At 37.2% G+C, this 22,324-nt stretch overlaps 1 protein-coding gene across 2 annotated transcripts in view; it reads left to right on the forward strand.

Annotated features, from left to right (window-relative positions):
• The window catches only part of CADPS2 (calcium dependent secretion activator 2), a 471,665-nt gene that overhangs the window by 191,391 nt on the left and 257,950 nt on the right, over positions 1-22,324 (forward strand). For both annotated transcript variants that reach the window (XM_074315663.1, XM_074315664.1), the window contains exon 5: positions 1,829-2,065. In XM_074315663.1, coding sequence (XP_074171764.1) covers positions 1,829-2,065 — 237 coding nt within the window. The remainder of the gene's footprint in view (positions 1-1,828; positions 2,066-22,324) is intronic.

Below are 22,324 nucleotides of genomic sequence, written 5' to 3' on the forward strand. Positions count from 1 at the left end.
ATTCTATAGCTATTTATGTGTTTTTCCTGGGGATGCAAACTTACTATTTTGGAATGTTGTTTCAAACTAGAGAGGAATGTTAAAAGGACACCTAACAATCTTTCTTGGGAAAATTCATTACAAATGAGGATATCTAATCACTCTGTAGTAATAAACATGCAATTTTAATATTGATAATATGTAAATTATTTGAAGAGCAATATGTGAAGTTTATATGGGGGGGAAGCAAAACAGGTGGCCAGAGACTCTGGGACTTACGTGTAAAGCGGTGCCATATGTTCCTTCCATCTCGTGAACGAACTGGTACACGTCAGTCAGAGACGAGGTGAGGCTGAGGGGAGCACTCGGGGTGAGTTCCAGTCGTACCAGAGATGCAGCTCTTAGGTTGTGTTTTCGGTGATACCAGTGCAAACAGTAGTGAAGGCATTGATTTTCTGGGGCATTAGGCGACCGTTTGAAAGATGGCTGCTTTAGGCTCGCATTTCCAGCCAGTTCTGTACAGTGGTCAGTACATTACACTGCACTTGATATTGTAAAGCTATATACACCCTCTGCTTTCAAGAGAAAAGAGCTAAGTGCCAAGTTGTCAAAGATTAAAGAAAGAGCTAAGAATGTGAGGAAACCTTATTTGTTGTTTGTGGGGATATAAATGTGTAGAGTCTTCTCTAAAGACAATTTGGCAATACTCTCTCTCTATGTCTATCTAAACATCAGTTTTTGGAATGGGCTTTTAATTGAGTGAAAGAAACAGAAATTTGGTTGTAGAGATAGAAGGATTGAATGGCAATGGTCACGTACTTCAGAAAGAAAATAGAATCTTTAAAGTTAATGTTGTTACTCCTTTTTTTACTTAGATCTTTAATCATAAATTGGCTTTTCCTTTCAACTTAAATTTTTCTAAACCTTTACCAAAAACTGAATATATGGCCATAAGGGATCTTGACACATTTGTGTGACATGAAGATTAACCAATTTTAGAAGTATGGCCATATTGCAGTTTAATACTGTAGGTTTTTAAATTTGAGTGCCTATTTATAAAAAGCATGCTCTCTGAACAATGCATATTTGTGGTAAGAAAGAGAGATATTGTTAAAATGTTTGTGTCATATGAGTCAAAGCAATGTGTACTGAACATTGTTCTTATAGACCAGTTACTGAAACCATTTCAAAGCTAACAGTGGCTAGTTAAGATTCATTTATACTAAAACATCTTAGATGTGTGTTTTTGGAATTTGTTTTTCCCTTAAGCAAATACCTTATCCAAAGTAAAGTTAGTGTGAAAATGTATATAATGTATTTATTTTGTACATAGTGATCCTCAGTAAGGTATATAAGGTACCTTCAGATATAATCAAAATTGTCAAAGCCTGAGCCTGTTAAAGTCGAGAGACAAATGTATCTGGTAGAGGTCCAACAAATTTCACTTTTGCTTGGAAACTGCAAAGTAGTCCCAAAATATTTTAGAGGGAATTGATATTGATGGCAAAAGAAAACTTGCAGCTATACATTTGCTTATTACAGTTCGTTTTCTGTAAAACCTTATTTTTGGTGATCTAAAAAATGCGTTGCCTGACTTGTTTGAGATTCTACTGCTATACTTTGTTGTCTAATGTTATGGTTCCCATTCTGTGAAACGTTATTTTTGGTGATCTAAATAAAGCAGAGCCCATCTTGTTGGAAAGAACCCGGAAAAAAAAAAAGTATCTGGTAGTTACATTACATTGAGTGTCACAATCTCTAAGAGTCAAGTAGATACATAATGTAATATTTTATGCTAAACTGGAAATGTGACTTGTGTAATGTTGTTATTTTAAAACTTACTTTCCAGGAAAGAAAGTTCCCCAAATTTATAGCAAAAGAAATGGAGACGATGTATATAGAAGAGCTGCGGTCTTCAGTGAATCTGCTAATGGCCAATTTGGAAAGCCTTCCAGTTTCGAAAGGTGGTCCAGAGTTTAAACTGCAAAAATTAAAACGTTCACAGAATTCTGCATTTTTGGACATAGGCGATGAGAATGAGATTCAGCTGTCCAAGTCTGACGTGGTGCTGTCTTTCACCTTGGAGGTGAGTGACTGTGTCCCCTCTGCCAGCATAAATGAGGCTGCAGATCATTTCTGCTAACCTTCGTGGCAACCTTTGGAATTTAAAATCGTGTAATATATTTTGAAAAACGTTAAATGATTCTTCATTTGGTAGACAATTAAGTTGCGAATGCAAACTGTCGTTTAAACATAACAGCAGTATTAGGATTAAGCGATAAAATAGTAAAAGTTTTGAGGCAAGTTTCCTTTGTGTCATCTTAGGCTGATGTAAGCTTATTCTTTAAGTAAGCACCAAAACATTCTTGGGTAGAAGTAGGATTTAAACATATAACTATTCTCTGTAATTTGGGAACTCATTTCAGGCTTTTGGTTAGCCTTGTTTTTATCTACTTCACCTATGAGACCATCATTCTAGAATCAAATCACATAAACCAGCTGTCCTGTGCAATATTGGGTACATACAGATGATGAGCAGTAGAGAATACTTCCAGATAATACTTTCCAGAACGTTCAGTTTCATTATAGGTACAATACATATTATAAAGAACAGGAATAAATGTTATGCCTTTAAAATTTTGTCCCCTGAGCCTTCAGAGTTTCATCCCTGTCACACAAATCACTAGAAACCAGATACTGATACTCACTATTACTACAGCAACCTGTAGTCTTGATTCCATGTCTTCTTTGTTAATCTCTGAATATGGGCTAATCCACGTATGTGTCTATGGGTTTATATACAATATACATACACTGGAGCAATATCAAGCTGAAATTTATAAATCTCTCAAAAATTATATTAAAGCTTGTAGCTCCTTCCTTTGTTACGTTTTCTCCCTGCTGGTTCCCAGCACTGCTCTTCGAATTTGCTGATTGACAAAGAAAAGGACCCTGGAGTTTTAGAAGGTATAGTTTTAAATTTCTTTCCTGATACTTCTTACACTGGCTTGCTTAGTTTATGGCAGAAAAAACAAATGTCTGCGTTTGGTCTTTTTTCCTTCACTCATTCATCTCTAAATTTAAGCTCGGGGATAAAACTACCGCCCCTCACTTTCTTAACTTCCAGGATAATGATTTCTTTGTCATCTAACAGATTAAATTTAGTGTGAGAATGGAAATCTGAGGTTTTCCTATGACTCAAGACTCAGTTCTGGGATTATCTAGTGACTTGGCCACGTGGGTTTGCCACCTACTTGGTTTCTTCTCAATCCCTTCAGCCTCTTAAGGATGTTTAATTTGAAACTACATCGTATCTTACATGTGGAATTTCTTCATCATTCCTGCCTCAGGTTTCCTAGTGACTAAAATGGAAAGTGCCAATTCTCCCCCACCCCTTTTTTTAAAGGTTTTTGTACGAAACAAAATCAATTATTTAATGACAGTATAACTTTTTCTACAAGAGTTTGACATTTAAATTCATTAATGATAAAATAATTTGTCAAGGAAATTATTTTTGTAATGGTTAAATCTGCCATCATTTCTATAAACATTCAGAACTGAAAACAGTTCAAAACATTTTCTCTTTTCTGTTTAAAAATCTTAAACAATTGTATAGAGTTTCTTATGAATTATATTTTCTGTTTTGCAAACAAAAATGACGCTCGTGATTTAGTGGTCAAGTGAAACTGTGGATTGCTATTCTTTACTTTATGGCCAGTGTTTTAAGCAGGACTTTTCAGTTAACGATAAAATGGTCTTGAGAGGACAGTTTGAGTTATAACTCTATTTTGTATGCATATTTATAAAATTGTTCTGACATCCTTTATTTCTCTCTCTGTATGAGGCACAATACGGGCCTGTTCCCTGGTGTCCACAGTATTTTAAGTAGGAGCTAGGTGTCCATAAACAAACTGAAATCACGTGAAGTGCAGACTACACAGTGCTCCTCTGTAGAACCCGTGAGAGAACAGACCAGACCGTCCTCTACCACAGGGCCGGGACCTCAGCCTGGCTAAACTGAATAATTATCCCAGCCCATTCTCCAAGCCTTGCTCTCAGACCCCAGATTTCAGCCTCAGAAAACCCTGAAAGGCAAGCAGTTAATCCCGTTGAAGGGTCTCACACATCATCAGTCAGGTTTATGGTCCAGAATTGGTCCAGTGGAGAAAGGAGTCCTTTTTAAGAACTGAAGTCTGAGTCTAAAGAATGGTATAGATTTGAGAAACTGCTCCAATTTTATCTTTTCTGTAAAATTGATACCCACTTCCCCCTTCTCCCACCATACCCTATTCCCTTACCTAGCTTAATTTTTCCCACAGCTGTTATCACCTGACATATAATTCAGATGTTTTTTATGTTTATTCATTATCTGACTTTTTCTACTTAGAATGTAAGTGGCAGGAAGATAAGGTCTTTTTAGTTTTTCTCTTTTTTTTTGTTTACTGAAGCATCGCAAGAGCCTAAAACAATGCCTAGCACTCAGCTGGCTTGGTAAATACTTACTGAATTAAGAACTTGGATGGTGTCAGAAAGCATCAGTAGCCACACAAGATGACTTTAGGTCTCTTCATTTGTGAAGCCTTCAGAGAGAATAATAAAGCAAGAGCTACACTGACCCACAAAACACTAAGCCATACAGTGGTTTATTAAAATTAAATATTCAAGTAAAGCTCAGAAAACAAACGTTCATCTGTGAAGTTTGAGTCTGTATGTTGTAATGGGGGACGGGTCAGTGGCCTGAATGTAGTTGAGGGCAGCGGGTTATTTAGAAGCACGTGGTCTAGTTTCATATTTTGTATATGCCTCCCTTTTTTTTTTTTTTTTTTTTTGCTTCTAGGATAAATTTGTCTTATTTTGTCCTTATCACATGAGCCACAAAGAGATTGGGGAAGAGAAGATGCAACATTGAGTGTTTTTGTTTTCTGTATTTCCAATATCAAGTTTTGCTGAGAATTGGTTTGAAATAGTTCCCTAAACTTGGGTTAGTGTGATGGTGCAGGGGATGCTTGGCTGTCTTGATCATGAATGATTGAGCTTGGCTGTGGGTTTTTTGTTCCTTTTGGCAACCACAGCTGTAGAATTGTGTTGTTTTGTTTATATGTATGGATTCATAACAGAAATTACATCTTTTGAAAGTGGCAGTTCTGCAGGATAAAATATCCCCAGCATAGGTGGGGGTATTGTTCTGAGGAGAGGAATAGTTTCACAAGCTGTATGTTTTAGGAGGCCCTGTTTACAGTAGCTTGTCACACAGGTGACAGAAGCAGTGTCACACAGATGCTGCCTTTCTTCTGTCTTGCTACTATTAATCACACTACCAAAAGATACAGTGCAAACAGCCCGGTTGCCAAAGATGAACCAATGCCGTCAAGATTTCTAGACTTACTTTCTGGGATACTGTTTTGTTGTTTGAGACATTTTAAGTGACCATCAGAAAATTTTATCATTGAGTTAAAAAGGAGTTAGAGTCATGGTGGTAAATCCATATATTTCAGTTGTCTCTGCTTCTATTTCATTTGATTTGCATAAGGTTCTAACAAGTTTCAGTATTACTAATAACAGATTTGATTTATTAAAAATGCATAGTTCTTTTGCTTATTCTCCTTAAATAAGATTTAGTATTTCACCCCAACTTCCTTGAGCATTAGAGAAGCTGTGAAAGATAATATCTATTAATTCTGCATTAATTCTCTTAATCTGTTTTCAGTTAAGTCCTTATTGTTATTCGTATGTTGCTATGTATTTCAGTGTGGAAAAAATGACAAAAGCCATGGTTGAGGAAGGAAAATGGTTCTGAATCTCACCTTTATTTTTCAGTGATCAGTTTCCCATATATTTTTATGAAAAGATAAAATAAAAGCAATATGCGTTTGTATTTATAAACATAACCTAACACTTCTGTTGTACCAGAGCCGAAGAAACAACAGTTCTTTTAAGATGGTTTGTGTCTTTGAGAACTTTGGCCTAGGAGTCATATCACAACTGTATGAAAAGCATAATGACTAATAATTTTCTCAGTACAGATCCATTACCTCTTTGGTTAAATTTATTCCTGGGTGTGTTTTTTTTTATGCAATTTTAAATAATATTGTTTTCTTAACTTCTCTTGGTGGTAGTACATTATTGGTGTATAAAAATACAACCAGCTTCTGATTATTAATTTTGCATTTTGCTGCTTTACTGAATTTATTTATCAGTTCTAGTAGTTTTTTGTTGGAATCTTTAGGGTTCTCGCTATATAAAATCATGTCATCAGCAAATAATGACAGTTTTACTTCCAGTACTATAGGGAATAAAAGTAGTGAAATCAGGCATCCTTTTCTTGTTCCTGATGTTAAGGAAAGCACTTGTAGCTTTTGCCCATTGAGTATGATGTTAGCTGTGGGTTTGTCATATATGACCTTTATTATGTTGAGGTATGTTCCCTCTATTCCTACTTTACTAAGAGTTTTTATCATAAATGGATGCTGGATTTTGTCAAACACTTTTTATGCATCTATTGATATGATCACATGACTTTTATCCTTCATTTTGTTTATGTGGTGTATCACATTAATTGATTTGTGGATATTGAACCAACGTTGCATTCCAGGAATAAATTGCATTTGATTGTGGTGTATGATCTTTTTAATGTATTGCTGAATTCAGTTTGCTGTAATTGTTCTTGAGGATTTTTGCATCTATGTTTATCAGGGATATCAGCCTACAATTTTCTTTTTTTGTAATGTCTTTGTCTGGTTTTAGAGTAAGGGTATTGGTAGCCTTATAAAATGAGCTTAGGAGCCTTCCCCCCCTCATCAATTTTTTAAAACTTGAAGAAGTTAAAGTTTGAGAAGAAAAGGTGTTAATTATTCTTTGAATGTTTCATATAATTCACCTATGAAGCCATCCAGTCCAGGACTTCTGTTGGTTGGGAGTTTTTGATTACTGATTTGATTTTGTTATTAGTAACAGGTCTGTTCAGGTTCTCTGTTTCTTCTTGATTCAGCGTTGGAAGATTGTATGTTTCCAGGAATTTATACATTTCTTCCAAATTGTCCAATTTCTTGACATGTAGTTGTTCATAGTATTTTTTCTTTTCTTTTTTTAATAATATAGTATATTAACTGTAACATAGTATTTTCTTATTATCCTTTATATTTATGTGGTATCAGTTATCAATTTCTCCTCTTTCATTTCTGATTTTATTTATTTGGGTCCTCTCTCTTTTTTCTTGACGAGTCTGGTTAAAGGTGTATGAGGTTTGTTTATCTTTTCAAAGAACCAGCTCTTGGTTTCATTGATCTTTCGTATTGTTTTTTAGATTCATTTCATTTATTTCCATTCTGATCTTTATTGTTTCCTTCCTTTTGCTCACTTTGGGCTTTGTTTGTTTTTCTTTTTCTAGTTCCTTTAGGTGTAAGATTAGATTGTTTAGTTGATATTTTTCTTGTTTCTTGAAATAGGCTTGTACTGCTGAGACTTTCCCTCTTAGGACTGCTTTCACTGGGTCCCATAGATCCGGGGTCATTGTGTTTTCATGTGTCTCAAGGTATCTTTTGATTTCTTCCTTGATCTTATTGTTAACCCATTCATTGTTTAGTAGCATGTTGTTTAGTCTCCATGTGTTTGTTTGTTTTTCAGTTTTGTTCTTGTCATGGATTTCTAGTTTCATGCCATTGTTGTCAGAGAAGATACTTGATATGATTTCAGTCTTCTTAAATTTATTGAGACTTGTTTTGGGGTCTAACATGTGGTCCATCTTGGAAATGTTTCATGTGCACTTGAGAAGAATATATATTCTGTTGCTTTGGGATGAAATGCTCTAAAAGTATCATTTAAATCCATCTTGGCTAATGTGTCATTTAAGGCCACTCTTTCCTTGTTGATTTTATGTTTGGAAGAACTACCCATTGATGTCAAGGAGGGTGTTAAAATCTCCTGCTGTGACTCTATTACTGTTGGTTACATCCTATGTCTATTTCCTTCACCAGGTTAAGGAAGTTTTCTATCATTTCTTCAAATTTTCAGTTCCTTATTCTCCCTCTTTTCTTTCTGCTACTCCTGTGATTTGAGTGTTGGTATGCTTGATGTTGTCCCAGAGGCCCCTTAACCTATCCTCACTTTCTCAGATTCCTTTTTATTTATTTTTATTTTTTATTTTTGCTGTCCTGCTCGGCTGTTTTCTGTTACTTTCTCTTCCAAATTGCTGATTCCAGCCTCTGCTTCATTAGATCTACTGTTGATTCCCAGTAATCTATTCTTCATTTCAGTTACTGTAGTCTTCGTTTCTGACTGATACTTTTTTTATGTTTTCTATTTTATTTTTATATTTCCTGTCTCTTTGTTGGTGTTCTCACTCAGATCATTGAACATCTTTATAACCAGTGTTTTGAACTCTACATCTGGTAGATTGCTTATTTCCATTTTGTTTAGTTCTTTTTCTGGAGCTTTGTTCTGTTCTTTCATTTGGGACATGTTTCTTTGTCTCCTCATTTTGGCTTCCTCTCTGCATTTGTTTCTACGTATTATGTATATCTTCTACATTTCCCAGTCTTGGCATTTTGGCCTTATGTAGTAGGTGTCCTGTGGAGCCCCAGGGCACAGTCTCCCTGATCACCTGAGTCAGGTGCTCCAGGCATGTCTCTTGTGTGGGTTGTGTGTGCCCTCTTATTGTAGTTTAGCCTTGATTGCTGTTTGAACTTCAGTGGGTGATATTGACCCTCCGACTGACTGGCTATGAGTATCAACCATGACCACAGCATATGAGCTGCTGTGCAGGGGCTGCCCCATGGAGTCGGATTTTTCTCAGTGAGCTCTGGTGCCTGCTGAGACTACGCTTTCTGTGTGCCACTTGTGGGGCTAATCGGGTGGTGGTCTGTTGTGGTGTGAAGCTGGCCACCAGTTTGTTGGTTGTGGGGTCTCTTGAAAAGGTCTCCAGTGCAGGCCAAGATCAGCCACTGCCTGTGACCTGTCCAGGGCTACCTGGGAAGGGCTACAACATGATGTTAGTTTGTTGCTGCCTGTGCTGGACCTGGAGGCATGTGGGAGAGGCCACATTAGGAACCTAGACCAGCTGCTGCAAGTACCAGGCCTGGGGCAGCTCAGCAAAAGGCCCAGGGCACCCCAAGACCTGCCACTGCTTGTTGGCTGCCCATGGTGCTCAGCCCCTGAGCCTCAAACGGTATGCAAGTTGGGGGAGATGATATCTCAGGGAGTCACCTGGGTGGGGCAAGTGGTGTTAATGCAGAATCAGATTTGTCCATGTGGCTCAACACAGGAAAGATGGGGCTCACCTGCCGCCTGCATGGGAAGAGGGCTCCCACACGGAAACAGTGGTGGCTGTCCCTCCAGCCCTCACCATGGACCCACACAACTCAATCTCTCCCTATATGTCTCTAACACTTCCCAAGTCAATGTCCCTCTGCCAGAGCCCAGGGAGAGTGCCTAGGAGCAAGAGAGTCTGTGTGCGGGCCCTTTAAGAGGGTGCTGGGTTTTCCAGCAGCCTTGCATGTCACCCAGAGGGATGAAATCCCCACTGATTTTCCCAGCCAGATATTGTGGGGGCTCCTCTTCCTGCCATTGTGCTCCCAGCTGGGGAGCTGTGGTGGGACTGGAACCTCTTCACTTCTCTGGAGGAACCTCTGTAGCTGAGATATACTTCCCGATTTTCAACCACCATGTGTGGGTGTGGAGTCAGCCTGTTTCTCATCTCCGCCCCTCCTACCAGTCTTGATGTGGCTTCTTCTTTAGTATAGTTGTATTTATTAGTTATTCCCAGAGTTGTGCGACCATAGGCAATTTTAGAACATATTCATCACCTCAAACAGAAACTCTGTACCTTTTCCTTATCAACCTCAAATCCCCCCTGCCCTAAGCAATGACTCATTGACTTTCTGTCTCTATAAATTTGCCTATGCTGGACATTTTACATAAATGGAATCATATAATATGTGCTCTTTTGAGACTGGCTATGTTTACTTAGCATAATGTTTTCAAGATTCTTCCATCTTGTAGCATATATCAGGACTTAATTTCTTTTTATGGACCAATAATATTCCATTGTATGTATATACCACATTTTGTTTCTCCACGCATCTAGGAGATGACACTTGGGCTGTTTCCACCTTTTGGCTACTGTGAATAATGCTGCAAATTAAAGTTGGCTTACAAATATCTGTTTGAATACCTGTTTTCAACTCTTTGGGGTGTATACCTCGCAGTAGAACTGCTGGGTCATATAATAATTCTGTTCAGCTTTTTGAGGATCCATCAAGATGCTCTTCACCATTTTGCTTTCCCACCAGGATTGTATGAGACCTCACATTTCTTCACATTCTCATTAATGCTTGTTATTTGACTTCAAAAATGTAGCTAGACAAGTAGATAGGTATAGATAGATAGCGCTCGATAGAGATAGATAGATAGATAGATAGATAGATAGATAGATAGATAGATAGATAGATAGATGATAGATAGATGATAGATAGATAGATAGATAGATAGATAGTGTGGGTGTGGAGTCAGCCTGTTTCTCATCTCCGCCCCTCCTACCAGTCTTGATGTGGCTTCTTCTTTATATTCCTAGTTATAGGTCTTCTGTTCAGCTAAACTTCAGATGGCTCTCCAGGTTGATGGTTCTATAATTTAGTTTTAATTTTCAGAGCTGCTGCTAACCAGCCACTGCCACCCTTGGGCAGGGAACCCACTTATTCACTATGTTCTTCTTTTTAAAGATTAGTTTGGCTCAAGAATAATCCTCTTTGGCTTCATGCTCTGCCTTCTGGACACACTGAAGCAGTGGTTCCCAACTCTGTGACTGTTAGGTGGGGTTTGTGCCAAGATGGCTCTGCCAGAAGAGATCTGTGTCCCCTGCAGCTACAGGTAGCTTTCTCCTGGAGTGTTGGAATTAAGGTGGTGTCCCTGAATTCCTAGCTCTGTTGGACAGAGGTCCTGCCTTTTGCAACCGAGGTGGAGCCAGCCCTCCCCTGACCTCTAACCCTTGCACTGTGGGCCTCTGCTGGGCGTGGCAGCCTTGATGGTCTCTGAATCACCTGCAGGGTCATTCTTCCCTTGTCTTGAAGAATAAAATGTGTTCAGAGCTGAATCTAGGGTGCAGTCCTATATGGTCCAAGTAGTTTGACAGCCTTCTTTCATTTTTTTCTGTCTCCATTTTCTTCAGTTCAAACTGGCAGCATTCCCACTGAGATGTTGGTTAGGTCTGTGGTTCATGCCCGTACTAGTCTTCAACATTTAACTTAGAAATTTCCTCATCTAAATCTCCAATTGCACATTGGCAAGTGCAGCCTTTCACAAAACACTGGAATATAAACACAATTCAGCCAGGTTTTTTACCACTTGATAATAAGGGTTGCTTTCCTTCCCGTTTTCAATAACATGTTTTTCCTTTCCAAGACAGACCTTATCAAAATGGCTTTTACTGTTCATATTTCTACCAGTATACTATACATGATTATTTATGTTTTCTTGTAGAATTGCCTTTGACAATACCTTCATGGCAATACTGCCGTTTTCTAGCATGCAACTCAAAATTCTTCCAGCTTATACCCATTATTCAGTTCCAAATCTGCTTTCACATTTTTAGGTCTTTGTTATAGTAGCACCCCACTTCTCAGTTCTGGCTGCTACAATAAAAATATCATAGACTGGATGGCTTAAACAACACATGTTTATTTCTTATAGCTCTAGAGACTGGAAATCTGAGGTGAGGGTCTGGCATCATTGGGTTCTGGATGAGGGCTCTTTTCCTGGTTTTCAGATGGCTTCCTTCTTGCTGTATCCTCACATAGTGGAGAGACATGTCTGATGTCTTTTCATCCCCTTATAAGGACACCATGCTCATCACTTTCCCCCATGACCTCATCCAAACTCAGTTAACCCCCAGAGGTCCCACCTCCAAATACCATCACACTGGGATTGGTGCGTTAACATATGTATTGGGAGGGAGGGGTGTGCGAACACTACCCTACTAGTACTTCATGAGATCTTGAGAGAATACAAAGCCCTAAGAATGTCAATGCCATGTTAGTTTCTACAGAATCATTTTAAAAGTTTTATTGAGGTATATTTTATATAGCATAAAATTCTTCCATTGCAATGTAGATGATTTTTAGTAAATTTACACACTTGTGCCTCTATCATCACAATTCAGTTTTAAAACATATCACTTCAAAAATTCCCCTCATGCCCACTTGCAACCTATTCCTACTTCTATTCCCAGTTCCAGTAAAGCACTCATGTTTTCTAGCTCTATAATTTTATTTTTTCTGGGCATTTTTATATAAATGAAATCATCCAATATGTAGTCTTCTGTATCTGGCCTTTTTGATTTAGCATAATTTCTACCAATCTTTAATTGATACTTAATATTTAGTCAATCAAATTAACTTTTATAGAAATAGTTATTTTAACAGTAACTTTTTTCACAAATAGTAAAAGTTTCCATAGGATGGTTCTCATTTGATTTCTAATATACTAATAATTTACTCATAAAGACATTGTGATGGTAGGGAGCCTGTATGTGGACAGTTTAAATGAATTAAAATACCTGGAAGTTAGACAACGTTATTGTATGCCTCCTGTATTCTTTATTACTTTTACCACAAGAAAATTTAGCTAAAATATCTGTGTTTCCTCGTGAATACTGAGTTAACTTTTAAAATGAATTAAAAGATTTATATTTACCATTGTATCCCGGGGCAAATTACCTGAAAAATGTATCTCCTGAATGCTGACCAACTGCAGCTTTTTAGCAATGTGATTACTTTTATCTTGAACTCATCTTGCACAACAGGAAAGAGATTCATCTCCTCTATCATCATAGTGAATTATGCTTCAGACACGTTTCCTAAATTTGATTGCTTCAGTTTGTGTTTGTTGGAGATCAATTAATTCATCCTTCTGTCTGATACTAATTAAAGTGCCTTATTTAGTCCATATTTCCAATAAGCTTAATCACGATTCCTAGGCATTGCCTATTTCATTCTGGTAGCTCAGATTTCCTGCCAGCAATTAGGTAGAAACAGCATGTGAGATTGGTACATAACTTAGAATATGGAAACAGGGGTCTCAGAAAGGTGGTGTTTATGCACAAGTCTGATTTGTAAAGAGTGATAATGAGGAAACCTATTTGTGTTAGTTTTGATTTTAGTTTTTAATATAGGGAAGGGAAATGAAAAGCTGTATTTTTCAGTTATGGAAAAAAACTCTATTATTTATAGATTTTTAAGTTATTGTTTCGTAGTCTCTCAGTCAACCATGAAAGGTTTTGTTCTCTGTGACTGAGATACAGAAGGATTGTTGCTATACTTTTATAGTTTTCTACCATTTCCAGACATTTCGTTATTTCAGTTTCAGGCCATACCCTTCGTAACACAGTGTGAAAGGAGCTAGAGGGATAGTAAGAGGAGTGACAAGCTGAAGGCAGAAGGGGGCAGTTTGTTACGGTCGTGCCGTGGTTACATCTCCTGATGTGTAGTGATCTTTACAACACTTTTCTTACAGATGATGAGCACCTTGAGTGCCTAAAACCGCTAGAGCGACAAGGTAGATCTTGGTGCTCGGGAAATAAATAAAATAAAATAAAAATACACCGGGGACTCGGGCAAGGGAAAATGGGGAGTTGCTATTCAATGGGTATAAAGTTTCAGTTACGCCAGATGAATAAGTTCTAGAGATCTGCTGACAGCAAAACGTCTGAGGTTAACAGCACAGTGTTATGCGCTCAAAAGTGTTAAGGGGGTAGGTCTCATGTTAAGTGTTCTTACCACAATAAAAAAAAATAATCATGGGAAGCAACCTTTTCTGCCATACCCTCTGTGTCTCTTTCATCTCACAGTGCCCTTTTATTAAAGATATTTGCAGGTTAATTGGCCTGTTTCCCACCCTGCCTCCCACCCACCCACGCCGGAGAGTAATAAGATAGAAAGACAAAGAGCAATAAGAAAAACTGATGGGTTGCATTATTAGAAAAATATATTTACAGATATCAGGACAGAACGTTTTTCTACCTCATGAAAACAATGGGAAATGCAGGCTGCAGTACCCATTTCTGGAAACTTGAAATTCTGAACCAGAACTGTAATACTCTCTCAAACTATTGAAAGAGTATTGCAGCTAGAAATGGAAAGCTTATCAGAATGACAAGCTGCTGGGAGAAGTGTTTGAGACAGATTAAATACAGACTGCATATAAACCAAGAGAAGCTAACCATGCTTTGTAAAAGCATATTAGTTTTCATTTTAATTTAGTAATGTCAGAATTAGTTGTAAGTGTAATTCGTTAGCCAGCTACTCCTGCAGACTAGAGAAGGAATATACTACATTTTAAGATGATCTATCAATAAGTGTGCCTGTTTCTAATGAACCAAACGGAAAACACTCAAACTTCACAAAAGTTTCATCTTTTCTCATTTTCATCTTTAAAAACATGAGATTGCTTCATCTTATATAAATAAATTTACCCAAAGATACCACTGGTGCAGAACAAAATAAAGCCTAAAGAGAGAAACATTGGCCAATACATAAATTACATTCATTGAGAATTTATTTGCAAGTGAAGGAAGCTAATCTAGGGACCCTCATAATTAATGGCATCTGAATTAAAGGGAACATATGATGGATTAAGATTCCAGATGCTGGCTGAAAAGCATTAGTGAAAAACAGCAGCGAGAGAGCTTGGAAGCAAGTTGATAAAATTATGATGATCAACATTTCTATGATGAATTTACAGCTTGTACATAACTTCCCCTTATAATTTCATGACTTTCTTTCAGAGCAAACTTTTGCAGTTATTTCCATTATTATTCCACTTGATTTATGTAACAAATTTATCGAATAAGGTAAACTTGGCAGAATATAAGTAGCAAACAATTTTTATCCCAGTACTAATCTCATACTCCAGGCTCTCCTTCCCATGTCCTTTGAAGACATTTTGTCAGGAACCATTGTTCTCCTGGCCATTTTCACGTCTTAAAAAAATGTTCAGGTATTAACATTTTCATTACAGTTTAAATCGAAACTTACCCATGTAAAAACATTTTCCTTTCCTTCCCACCCATCCAGAAACCTGTCATAAGGAAAAGCGTACTGTAGTCCTTTCTTTTCACTCTCCTTGTTTGCCTGCTTGTAAACTCTTTCTACCACTTTCAGGTAGAATCGAGGTTGAGGGGAGGTGCAAAATGTCTCCGTATGTAGGTGCTCTTTGGGGTCCTCTCTTGGTGATCAAATGCTTTCTGTCATGACACATGTCCCATCCAGCTTCTCTCATGCCATTTCTTGGAGACGCCCAACGCTGCCAGGCATCACATCACCCCTCATAGGATGACGCATCCTGGAACTGCCCTCCTTGCCCTCCCCGCCCTCCCCCTGGGCTCCTGGTTTAATAATATCACCTACATATCCTTTTTCTGTTTGAATTTAATTTCCTTAACAGATAACTCCAAGCTCCTTGAAGACAAGGGCTGTATGTTCAAGTTGGTTCCTGTGTAGTACTAGTCACCGTAACATGACCAATCAGCTCAATAATCTAATTAAAGGGTTTACCATTGAGAGTATTAAGTCATAGTCTCTGAGTAGGTCTCAGGGGAGGACACTTGAGCCAGTGCTTGACCACAGTAGCTGGATGTCCAGTCCTCATTCTTTCACCCTAAGCTCCCATTTTTCTAGAAATTCCTTGGAAAACATATTCACTTTAAAGGAAAGGGCATGTTGTTTGCTCATGTGGGCTAATTTGAGGCAGGAATTCAGGATCATTTCCAGATTCTTGCTACCCTGAGCTGGGGAACCCCTGAATAAACAAGACAACTTCCCAAGGGAAACAGAGGCACAAGTAGAATTTTCATAGAATTGATTAAGTAGATTTATTAGAATATGATTCCTCTAGTTCATAGGCACTCTTTCCTAAAGTAAAGAGCCATCTCTTTCTAGGAAAGAGGCATCTACACGCAAGTTCATGTTCTCAGCCCCCCTTTCACAGTCTCCCTTCTTGGCCTTTACAAAAGAAAAGTACACTCTCACCCAATTTAAGTTTTACTGCGGTTCTCGTTCCAGAGTGGAAAAACCTCAATGTCACCGTGCAAAAGGAAAATTTATAATGATAGTGTTAGTTTTAAGTGACTGACCAGTGATGGAATCCTTCTGTAAATTATATGGCTTCTACTTCTTTGTTGTCAACAACGATGATTTAAATTTTCAACTGGTTAATGATTGAAAAATAGTTTTTGATTATCAATCACTGTATTGTTTGGATGCATTTAAATAGAAAGGAATTAAGCAAATTGATGGAAATTGCTATAGTAATATTCCACCTGTTCACCATTTATTGAAGAGACCGTCCTTTCCCCACTGTGTATATTCTTGGTGCCTTTGTCCACAATCAGTTGACTGTATGTGGATGAGTTTATTTCTGGGTTCTCTATTATATTCCATTGGTCTCTCTGTGTCTATTTTTATGCAGTACCATACTGTTTTGATTGTTATACCTTTGTAATACAGTTTGGAATCAGGTAGTGTGATGCCTCCAGCTTAGTTCTTCTTTTCTCAAGATGATTTTAGTTATTTAGTGTCTTTTGTGCCTCCCAACTAATTTTAGGATTTTTTTCCCATTTCTTTGAAAAATGCCATTGTAATTTTGATAGGGATTACATTGACTCTGTAGGTCACTTTGGATAGAAGAGACATTGACAGTATTCTTCCACTTCATGAACAAGAGATTACTTTCAATTTATTCGTGTCTTCTAAGATTCCTTTCATCAACACCGTACAGTTTTCATCAGATTATTCACCTCCTTGATTATATCTATTCCTATGTTATTCTTTTCTTTGCTATTGCAAATGAGATTGTTTTCTTAATTTCTTTTATGGGTAGTTCATCATCAGTGTGTGAAAACGTAACTGATTTGTGTGTGTTGATTGTATATCCTGCGTCTTTACTGAATTCATTTACTACTTGTAACAGTTTTTTGGTGGCATTTTAGGGGTTTTCTATACATAAGATCATGTCATCTGCAGAGACAATTTTACTTCTTTCATTCCTCCTTGGATGCCTTTATTTCTTTTCTTGCCTAATTGCTCCGGCTAGGCCTTCCAGTGTTATATTGAATAAAAGTGGTAAGCTCCTTTGCGTTCCTGATCTTAAAGAAAAAGCTTTCTGTTTTTCACCAGTGAATATGATATTAACTATGGGCTTGTCACATATGACTTTTATATTTCTATCCAGTTACCTTGAAGTTCATTTAAACTCAGAGAAAAAGGTTTCTTTAAATAACAATTGTGACAAATAACAGAAAGAATTAGGAATGCTGCACTTGTGATCCATACAAAATACCAACATTTTGGGATGGACATAATTTAAAGAAATGCCTCAAACACTTTTCAAAATAATATTGTAGCCAAGACATAGAGGTATGCCTTAGGTGGGCATAAGAACACAGTTTAGAAAAGAAAGAAAAAAAATCATGCTTGAACTACTCAATTTCTTCAAAATCGCTGAGCAAGAAAAGCGACATTGAAGCACACACTGATTTTACACAACCGCTATGCAGTACTTTGACTTAAACCCAAGAGCAAACGTTAAGACTCTCTCCTTTATTTTTGATAAACAACTGCATGGTAAACTTAGATGACTTTTCCCCTGGGAATGGCCTTTTAAATTTTTTATGTAAAAGCGGGCAGGTTTGGAACTTTTATACTGATGGCATCAATGCTAATATGTCTTGGGATCTCAGGAAGATTCGTATTCTTTACAGCTGATAGAGCACAGGCTGGTGCTCCCGCTAAGCCAGCCATCTTAGAGTAGGCTGTCTTCTTTTTAGCAGGAAGTGTGTTGTCTCTGATTTCTCCAGTTTATTTTGTGCATCAATTTGTGTAACAGTTTCATTCATGTTGGTCTCCAATACCATTCCCGTATCACATTTTTGCAAGAAATATTGCGAACCTTGTCTACATGGAAAATTAAATCCAGCTCACAGACATTTACAAAACAATTGTTTAAGGTTTCCACAAATACTTGAATTAGATCTAAAATGCCAAGTTTACTCTCTGAAGAATCCACATGGAAAACAAAATATAATGTTGCATTATGTCTATAAATCAGTTTGTTGTCAGATCCTCCATTATGTATATCTGTAAATTGGGTACAGATAATTATGAGAGGGTCTTCAATAAAACATGTTCAAGCGTTAAAATAAAATAAAATTTAAATTTCTGAGGGGGAAATGGAATCAAAGTAGAAGTTCAAGGTAAAAATAATAATAATGTCAAATTTCTGCTAAAGAAGAGTTGTACAGGTGGGTTTATTTAATAGATTGTGGTGGGATTGTATTGCTATGATAGAGTCCATTGCATCCATTTAAGAATATCACAATTTTATGTTAAAAATCAGTGTACACAACACCACATAAATTTACATTTAAATTTTCTAGAGTCAACTTGAAAACGTATGAAGGGGCTACATAATTTTTCACAGTAATTTTAAGAAGTTCATGAATGTTTAAAGGTTGCTTTTCTAGGACATGCACTGTATTGGGAGTCAGAATAAGTCCTGAGGTCAGAAGACTTTGCCATTGCTCTGCTGCAGATGTAAATTGCTTTCCTCAGACAGAAGAAAGGCCTTTACTCTTAGCTTCTCCTATCCTTCTGTCTAGAAGTCAGTCTAGGAGATATTCTTGGGACCTGTCTCCACTTGTGCTGGTACACACCTTCACCCACACCAGAGCGGTCCAATGTAGGACCACTCTTTTCTTGAGACACGTGCCCAGTAATAATTACTTCAGACATTACTGTGAGGAGAGAGTGGGGGTGGCACATATAAAGGATTTGCCAGGACCCTCAGAACAATCAATGAATAAGAAAGAATGATGATACTGATAAGTAGGGAAGACGTTTTAAGAAACTTAATTGAATAGCATTTGATGTGAGTTGGTAATAAGTTTATATTTTCAGAAATGCCCAGAAGCTATAATAATTAAAAACAGAAAGAAATACATTGGAAATGAAAGTAATGAAGTAGGATTTTTAAAGAATTCAAAATTTTAAGATTTTAAAATGTTAATTTCAGTGGGATTGTAGTGGGTATTTATCAGGACAACATGATTTTAAAGGAAAGAATGAGACAGACCAGAGTATCAGCCACAACTTTGTCACACATTAGCGATGTTATCATGGCTGGTTACTTGAGTCTCTTTGATTGTTTTCTCATTGGTAAAATGGGAATAGTGCTTATATCAGGGCTTATTTTGTGAATTCGTTGAGATGATGTATGTACCGTGTTCCCAAAAAATAAGACCTATCCGGTCAATCAGCTCTAATGTTTCTTTTGGAGCAAAAATTAATATAAGACCCGGTCTTATTTTCGGGGAAATACGGTAGGGCTTATTTTCCTGTTAGGTCTTATTTTGGGGGAAACACGGTAGGAACACTCAACTATGTTCTGCTTTTACCTTTCCCCATATACTCACTATTTTTTTTCTTTAAATTGTTGTGTTCAATTTTTATTTATGTGTCTTTTTTTTCCTTCCTTTTTTAAACCTTTTCTCTTAGCATCATGTTTTAAAATCCAGAGAATTTGCGGGAGGGGGCTCACACTTGATAAAGGATTGAGTGCTTTTGACGGAACGAAGGAACATTCGTTTGTGAACTAACATACGCTTTTGTCTCCTGAGCCCTGCCTGAGATTTTTGGCTTGGGTATTTTAATGTCATGCAATATTTATTTGGTAAGCACCCCATAACTACTTTTTTTTTATGATTTGGGAGTTAGTTTCAGTCAAAAGGAGGTAGTTTTTAACATGAATAATGCCCTAGTGGTAGTTATGAATGGAGAGCCTTCTTTGGTTGTTACATATTTACTGTCCACATTGGTTTTCTTTCTCTGTTGATGTCCGTGAAGATTGCTATCTGCTCTGGTAAAATTCAGCTGTCAAAGGATCACAGCTCTGTGTAGCGGAGCGTTCTGCAATTGTTGACGGTAACTTTGCAGTGTGTCTCCCATGTTGGCACCGTGTTAATACATTATGTGCAGGGCACTCAGCTGCGACCTGTCCTGCAGCTGTGGAATTGAAATACAGCTGGTGACTCCACTGCAATTGACATGCGGATCAGCAAAAGAAAGGAGAATCCTAAATTCAGGGCAGCTTTATATTATTGGTATTGTTACAGATACAGCAAAGTCTGAAAGAGTTTGTAGAAACTATCTTAGAATGCTTTGCAGTCCCTTAGTGGTGAGAAGGGAATACAGAAGGTTGTTTCTATAAAACCCTGTATTCAAATGGCCTTGGTGATTTAGAGATCCAAACAGAATAGGCATCAAAAATGCTATACTCTGTCATGCCTCCACCTGAGAGCTGGATGCTTCCTCTGACTTATTCTCTGCCCGGGAAATCCAAATAATGTTCCAAGACCAAGTCAACTCAAAAGTTTTGCACTTGGCTTGATCCCAGCACACACTCTTTTTTATCAGCAGTTTTTAACTTAAACACAGTGTAATAGCAATACAATGTATTGCAATGCATTTATACTTGTATTACCATTCTAGTGATCAGTTATAAAGCTCACTTTTTTGCTAACATCCATAGTGTGTACATTTATGTCTATATTCATTATTATATAGATTTTTTTCAGTTAGGTAAATGTATGAAATATAATTGTAGTGGTTGAAATACAATGAAGATTGACCTTCTTTGCAAGTGAAATTTATTTATTTTGTATTGTGGTAAGAACATCTAACACTAGATCTACCTTCTTAAAAAATTTAAGTGCACAATATTGTTAACTACAGGCAAAATTTTGTATAGCGGATCTCTAGAACTCACTCATCTCTGTAACTGAAACTATACGTGTTGAACAGCTACTCCCCATGTTCCCCTTCCTCAGTCCCTGGCAGCCACCATTCTACTCTATGGTTCTAGGGGTTTGCTAATGTTAGATATGTCATATAAGTGGAATCATATGCTATTTGTCCTTCTGTGAGCAGTTAATTTTACTTAGTATATACTTAGTACCTCAAGGTTCATCCATGTTGTCCCATATGGCAGGATTTCAACATTTTTTTTTAGGTTGAATAATATTCCGTGTTGTGTGTGTGTGTATCACATCTTTATCCACTTAACAATTGATGCATGTTTAGGTTGTTCTATAGCTTAACTATTGTGACTAATGCTGAAATTAATATGGGAATACTAGTATCTCTTTGGGAGCCTGATTTCAGTTCTATTGGTTATATACCCAGAAGTGGGATTGCTGGATTGTATGTTAGCTTTATTTTTTAATTTTTGGGAATGCTCCATTCTGTTTTCCAGAGTTAATGTACGATTTTATCGCCCCAGCAACAGTGTGCAGCATTATAATTTCTCCTCATCCTCGCCAGCACTTATCTGTTGTTTTTCAGATAATAGCGATCCTAACAGGTGTGAGGTGCTATCTCGTGGGTTTGATTTGCATTTCCCTTATGATTACTAATGTTCAGCATTTTTTCATATGGCATCTGGCTCATATGAGCATGTGTTTATATTTTTTCAGTGGCCATTTGTATATTTTCTTTGGAGAAATGTCTGTTGAAATTCTTGGCACATTTTCTAATCAGGTTATTTGATTTTTTTTGCTATTGAGTTGTAGGAGTTCCTTATATATTTTGGATAGTAACCTCTTATCAAGGATATGGTTTGCAAATATTTTCTCCCATTCCATAGGTTGCCTTTTTATTTTGCTGTAGTCCCACTTGGCTATTTTTGCTTTTGTTGATTTTGTTTTTAGTGTCATGTCCAAGATATTACGTAGGCCAATGTCATGAAATTTTTCCCCTAGGTTTTCTCCTAGGAGTTTTACAGATGCATGTTTTACATTTATGTCTTTAATCCATTTTCAGTTGGTTTTTGTGGTATAAGGGTCTAGCTTCATTCTTTGCACGTGAATATTGTTTCCTAGTGCTCATATTTGTTAAAGAGACAATCCTTTTTCCATTGAGTAGTCTTAGCATCCTTGTCGAAGGGTGCTAAGAATACTCAATAGAAAAAGGATTGTCTCTTTTCTGGGCTCCCTATGTTGTGTTCCATTGGACTATGCATCTGTTTTTATGACAACACTATACTGTTTTATTTACTGTAGCTTCGTTATGTTTTTTGAAATCAAGAAGCATGATGCCTCCAACATTTTTGTTCTCAAGGTAGCTTTGGCTATTTGGGGTATCTTGTAGTTTCATTTCAATTGTAGGATTTTTTTCCCTATTTCTATGAAAAAGGACACTGGAGTTTTGATAGGGATTGCATTGCATTTATAGATCTCTCTCAGTGGTATGAACACTTTAACAATATTAAATCTTCAGACCCTTGAACACAGAATATCTTTTCATTT

This window comes from Rhinolophus sinicus, linkage group LG11 (assembly GCF_036562045.2).
Source record: "Rhinolophus sinicus isolate RSC01 linkage group LG11, ASM3656204v1, whole genome shotgun sequence".
Taxonomy (NCBI): Eukaryota; Metazoa; Chordata; class Mammalia; order Chiroptera; family Rhinolophidae; genus Rhinolophus; species Rhinolophus sinicus.